General features: G+C 42.0%; 1 protein-coding gene across 2 annotated transcripts in view; it reads left to right on the top strand.

Moving 5' to 3' along the window:
- The first annotated feature begins 265 nt into the window (after positions 1-265).
- Positions 266-6,889, top strand: part of LOC115157224 (epidermal growth factor receptor) — an 85,786-nt gene continuing 79,162 nt past the window's right edge. For both annotated transcript variants that reach the window (XM_029705295.1, XM_029705296.1), the window contains exon 1: positions 266-521. In XM_029705295.1, the coding sequence (XP_029561155.1) occupies positions 434-521 (88 nt within the window). In that variant the 5' untranslated portion in view covers positions 266-433. The remainder of the gene's footprint in view (positions 522-6,889) is intronic.

Genomic DNA, 6,889 nt, shown 5'->3' with positions numbered 1-6,889 from the left:
ACTGTTACATATGCCTCTATTTAACTAAAGACTTATGCATGTAAATTGTAGTAGTAACTATTTATATAGTCTATCAAATTAATTATGTCTTCTGTATTTTCGTTAATCATGCAAATTACATTAGAATACGTAACTTCATGTAGAAAAATTGAAAAGGGACCCTTTGTAATTTCTTACCTGGTGACCTGAGAGGATGCATGAGAATTTACACCAATGGTCCTCCCTACTGATGACGTCAGAAATCCCTTCGGTTTCTCTCGCTTTCCTTCGAACGTCTCGCACTGTTGAGAAATACAGGAGAAGGAGCTGTCAAATTTACAAGTAAAGAAAAGTCCTTCCGTTGACGCTACCTCACAGTTTTAATGTAAAGTTAGTTGGATTTTATGCATAATTAGTATGGACTGACACGTTTTCATACATTCGGGGAGGAAGAATGAATACGACAAATACCATGGCTACACAGTTTCAAATTTGGATCATTTTCACCTCTTTGATCTCCTATGCTTTGCCGGAAAAGAAAGGTAAGACAAAGAAATATCATGTGCTTATATTCGTCTATTTTAGTGAACATTTTTGGAATCCTAGTCGCATTTCTTTAGATTATCAACGTTCAGGCATTTCACTACCGCGAGCGTAAAACACTTTCAAGATTTAGAAACTCCAGACAACCAGCATGGGAAAGAATCCAGTAACCTTAGTGAAGAAGTCTTGCTGGTTATTACTTGTCTGGGACTATGTAGCCCACATGTAAAAAAATTGTTCACTCAAGGTATATTATGATTGCCTACATTTATAGAAAGTTCGATGATAGACTTTCATAGTAGGTACTGTTTGAGGTGCCAAGGAACCCATACATGGACCAATAGACCACTACAGCGTAACTACAGTACGCATCCCATGCGAAACGAAGAACTTATGCTATGTTCATAACCAAGTGGGAAGGTGGTATTTACCATATACGAATTGGAAAAATCAACTTGAAAGCCCATCTAACTGGTAATTACTAGGTCTATCATCCCTGAGCTCCGACTTCGCAAAAATGTGGACCTCTGATGTCACCTACTAAGGAAATTACATCAGTAACAGCATTTTCAGCAGTTAAATGCAACAACATGGTTTATAAAAAGCAATCTATTCATATGTTTATTGAACACTAATATCTTTACAAGCATGTACTTTTAGTGTATGGTTGACGCAGCTTGTTGGCCAATGAGTTCAAAGCATGTGAATGCATCCAACTGGTCTTTAAACCTTGACAACTGGTAATTACCACCTTTCTGCTTGGTTAGGAATGCAGCAGTAGGCAACGCACCAGAATATTCTAGCCATTGATGATGCCCTGGAAAGGGAGGAGAGTTGTTTTGCAATGACTTCCACTGTATCACATTTTACATTGTAACATATACTACATGACCAAAAGTATGTGGACACCCAGTATGTGGACACCCGCTTGTCGAACATCTCATTCCAAAATCATGGGTATTAATATGGAGTTAATCCCTCCTTTGCTGCTTATAACAGCCTCCATTCTTCTAGGAAGGCTTTCCACTAGATGTTTCCACTAGCCTTCCCTGTAGCTCTGTTGGTAGAGCATGGTGTTTGCAACGCCAGGGTTGTGGGTTTGATTCCCACGGGGGGCCAGCACAGGAAAAAAATGTATGAAATGTATGCATTCACTACTGTAAGTCGCTCTGGATAAGAGCGTCTGCTAAAAAATGACTAAAATGTAAAAAAAATAAAAATACATTTTGGAACATTGCTGTGGGGACTTGCTTACATTCAGCCACAAAAGCATTAGTGAGGTTGGGCACTGATGTTGGGCAGTTAGGCCTGGCTCACAATTGGTGTTCCAATTCCTCCCAAAGGTGTTTGATGGGGTTGAGGTCAGGGCTCTGTGCAGGCCAGTCAAGTTCTTCCACACCGATTTCGACAAACCATATCTGTGTGGACCTCGCTCTGTGCACGGTGGCATTGTCATGCTGAAACTATAAAGGGCCTTCCCCAAACTGTTGCGACAAAGTTGGAAGCACAGAATCGTCTAGAATGTCATTGTATGCTGTATGTAGCATTAACAATTCCCTTCACTGGAATTAAGGGGCCTAGCCCGAACCATGAAAAACAGTCCCAGACCATTAATCATCCTCCACCAAACTTTACAGTTGGCACTATGCATTGGGGCAGCTAGGGTTTTCCTGGCATCCGCCAAACCCAGATTCGTCCGTCGGACTGCCAGATGGTGAAGCGTGATTTAACACTCCAGAGAGTGCGTTTCCACTGCTCCAGTCCAATGGCGGTGAGCTTTACACCACTCCAGCTGACGCTTGGCATTGCGCATGGTGATCTTAGGCTTGTGTGTGGCTGCTCGGTCATGGAAACCCGTTTCATGAAGCTCCCTAAGAACAGTTATTGTGCTGACATTGCTTCCAGAGGCAGTTTTGAACTCGGTGGTGAGTGTTGCAACCGAGGACAGACAATTTTTACATGCTTCAGCACCTGGCGGTCCCGTTCTGTGAGCTTGTGTGGCCTACCACTTCGCGGCTGAGCCATTGCAGCTCCTAGAGGTTTCCATTTCACAATAACAGCACTTACAGTTGACCGGGGCAGCTCTAGCAGGGCAGACATTTGACCAACTGACATCCTAGGACGGTGCAAACTTAATTGACAGGTGTTTTATTTTGTTTGAGTATGCCAGTATGCCACTCACTTTACCTGCTGGATGATTTGTGTATTAGCTTTGAAACTCCAGGTGGTGATTGTCCTGCTTTACTTGGTCAGTTGCCATTGTCCACTCTTCTCTCCTGTTCTTCATATTTTAGACTTGACGTTAACATAGTTTTCTTATCTTGGGGTGTTTTTTGCTCTCCCTACTATGTACTTTTGACACCTCAAGTGCATTTAAACCAGAGTCAACCAGGAGCCTATAAGACCAACATCCAGTGAAGTACATGTCATCCCTCAGCTGACAAGAAGGCAAATTGATTATTTTGTGGTGGCAATATCGTGGAAATAATCTTTATTGAGATCAAAACATTTATGTTTCATTTGAGTCATGTTGGGTAGCTTGCGGATGTTCCTATTTAGAGCGATTTACAATAAGTGCACTCAAACTAGGAGGCCAAAAACATGGTTCCTGACTAGCTCCAATTGCAACGGGTTTCATCTGCTGGTTCTATTAAGTTTAGGGCTGGGAATTGTCAGGAACCTCACGGTACGATATTATCACGATACTTGGGTGCCGATACAATATCTATTGCGATTCAATAATGTGATTTAAAAAAAAATGTAACTTCATTTTTTTGCGATTCGATGTTTTAAACATATTGCTCACCATATGTCTGCCTCAGAGCGACGAGAGAACATGAGAAAACGAGTTTTGATCAGTCAGGGAAATAAAAGTGCTAAAAACAAATTGTCTCTCTATTTATAAAGAAGATGGAGAACACGCTATGGAGGAAAAACACCCCCCCATCACTAATGAAGATACGATCCTTTCCCAGTCCTAGCCGGTGTTCACAGAATCATAACAAGGCAGGCGTGTTTGTGAGCCAAAAGACAGATTTCCTAAATATTTCAGAGCAGCTAAACAAACCGGACAGCGCACATCGGCCCACTGTTGTGAAAGGACCCTAAATAAGGCTTTTAGAGAGAGAAGCAAAGAAATAGTCACTGGACTGGAGAATTTGTCTTTTTAAGTTTCAGTACATAGAACATATGTTTAGAAAGAAGGTGTTAGAGAATTTCACAGTCCTGCCATATACTTTAAGAGGACGAAGGCAAAAATGTTTTTGTTGTTTGGCCACGGCTGTGACAGATGTTTCTTTTACTCGCAACGTTTTCATGACACACACTCACAGTTCCCAAAATATTCAAGCCAGAATGAACATGGTGCCAAATTACAGTATGTAATAGTCTGTTAATGTTATAGTCTGTTACTTTTACATAATTCTCCTCATTTTGGCTGATGTCAAAACAACAATCTGAAACGTTTCAGTATGTCTTATAAAAGTAGCTGAGAGGTTCGGATTGCTGAGTGTTTGTGGTTACACATAAAGTGATATGAGTTACTCAGTAAAGAGAGAAGATGTCAAGAATGTCACAATATGTTAATGAGGTTCAGGTTGTGCCTCGTCTTTCCCATTCAACTCATCTTTTGAAAAGTACTCTAAACTAGTGGCTTTTTCTAAAATTCAAGAGACTATTCTATTTCTCTCCTGGGGCTAAATGCCAGTGTTGAACTGGTGGGAGAATAACACTAACAAACCTCCACAGTACTGTTCTTCCTAAATGAGTGACAACAAGAGCTGAAAGTCCTGCCTGAGTTTGCACTGGGGATCTGAACATATTTAGTAGATGTGGTTATCCTGTATGCATGGGGATGACATCAAGGCGAGGCAGTGGGTTAATGTGCTCCCTATCCCCTCTTTGAGATGAATGGGAGATTTGACAATGCATTTAGCAACAATTACCCATCTCCCACAGGAAGGAGGCCATGTCAATTATTTGTATTTATTTTTTATTTTATTGAACCTTTATTTAACTAGGCAAGACAGTTAAGAACAAATTCTTATTTACAATGACGGCCTACCCCGGCTAAACCCTCCCCTAACTAGGACGACGCTGTGCCAATGGTGCGCTGCCCTATGGGACTCCCGATCACGGCCGGTTGTGATACAGCCCGGGATCGAACCAGGGTCTGTAGTGACGCCACTAGCATTAGAACGCTGTGCCACTCGGGAGGTCAAAGCGTTCTGCCAGTCCTACTGTGACAGCCTGGGCCCAGCACCCCATTTAGTGCTGCTGGTGGTGGGATTTAGGTAGAACTAGTGTTGAGAGATCTTCCAATGTTTATTTCTGCAAGTTGGTGCTAACCTGGTCCCAGATCTGTTTGCACTGTCTTGCCAACGCCATTGCTGTCATTGTCATGCCAAACAGACTAAGTTGGCGCAGAGTTTCCCCTAGATAGTTTTTCACTGGTGGGGTCCCTAAATCAATATCCATGGACTCTAGTCAAGGGCCTGCCTACAATATTTGGTAAAAAAAATTCATCTGGGAGCTCACCTGATGTTTCTTCCTGCACGCCATTGGTATCAATGATGATAAACTGTTATCTTCTGAGAGGACGCTAATATAACCCAGATAATTATCCTCATCATCCACCCAGAAGCAATCACTCCAGCAATTATACATTACTGGGCTCGAATGCATTTCAGTCAATGTGTCTTCCAGTGGATCTCTATTTGGAGAACTCGGAGATGGTTGAGATGGCTCTTGTTGCAGTCACCCCAAAATTCCTGTTTTTGATAGGTAGAGATGACACATCGAATTTGCAGATGGCTGACATTTGTTCCTTATTGCAGGCAGTCCTAAAAATTCCTCCCATCTTTTTGATGTGTCATCTCATCACATCTCTCCCCATGCCAAGCTGTCAGAGAGAGAAGAGATAGGGAGTAGGAAGAGGTCGCCTCAGGTCCTTTCTATCTGTCTCTGTGGGTCTAGAGATAATAAAAGATTACCTGTGACAGATCAGTCTAATCATAGGGACATGTTCGCAGCTAAATCCTTAATCCCCATCACCACACCAGGCTGCCTGCGAAGCAAGGCCTGGCCTGCGTGGGCACAATCTACCAAGCCCGCTTATATCAATATGCTGCAATATTCTGCTATTCCCAGTTAATAGATGACTGGAGCTCTTGTATGATGGTAGGTCTGGGTGAGTGAGAGCATGTGAGATGTGTAGGTATATGTCCAGTGAAAGTGCCACAGCCAAACTGCTATCTTTTAATGAAGCTGTGTGAATAGTATCATATATTCAGACTCATGCATCTCCCCTATTCTTGTATAAGAGAATAATACATATTGGCACAGCAGGTGCTGGAGGTGAAAGATTATGTTCAGGTCTGACCTGAAAACTTGAGCTTTCAGGTCGCGCGCCCCAACCACAACAGTACACTAGACTCGACCCTCATTCTGAACAGCCATACTTCTTTATTACTCAAAAGAAAAGAAAAACATCAACCAACCAGTGGAAGCGATAGGAACTGCAAGCAAGTGCCTTAGAAATCTAGATCCACATAGAAAACCCATTGAAAACACTGTCACCTCAACAACAACAAAAATTCCTGGATGGTTTGTCCTCGGGGTTTCGCCTGACAAATAAGTTCTGTTATACTCACAGACATAATTCTAACAGTTTTAGAAACTTTAGAGTGTTTTCTATCCAAATCTACCAATTATATGCATATCCTAGCTTCTGGACCTGAGTAGCAGGCAGTTTACTTTGGGCACGCTTTTCATCCGGACGTGAAAATACCGCCCCTAGCCCGAAGAGGTTAAAAAAACAAAACAAATAACAGGATATTCGGCTAATCGCTCAGCACTATCATAAGCTGAAGCTATAGGAGCCCATTGTTATTCTTGAGCTACATTATGTCATTAGGACACCATTAATACCAGCTTGTTATCATTAATCTGGCTTCTGTTCATGTTTGCTGTCATGGAAATGAATCAATATGTGCCATGATAAGCAGTTATTGTGCTGTTAGGCATACTAGATGGTCAATAGTGATGGAAAGTATTGAACAGTCCTTATCTCACACAGAAAGACACACTTACAGTTGATTATCAATAAACACACTGTTTGTATCCCTCGGTAGACTACTGTGTCATCACCAATGCAGAATCCTGAAGATATGCATGGGAAAAGTGACTTTGTCTGCATGTAGTTACTCATTGAGCTTATTTCTTTGTTTGTGGTAACAGAGTCATGGAGTTCTTTTTTAGCCTTTCCATGATCCAGTGGGTCACCTGTGGCTGTGTGAGAGGCTCCAGTGGAAAGAGACGCATGAATTTTGTCTGGAAAAACTAGCTAAAGGTCCTGCTGTTATCTTAC

The sequence above is a fragment of the Salmo trutta genome, chromosome 21, assembly GCF_901001165.1.
Source record: "Salmo trutta chromosome 21, fSalTru1.1, whole genome shotgun sequence".
NCBI lineage: Eukaryota > Metazoa > Chordata > Actinopteri > Salmoniformes > Salmonidae > Salmo > Salmo trutta.
The sequence above is the reverse complement of the archived record's forward strand: the minus strand, read 5'-3'. Positions and strand labels throughout refer to the sequence as shown.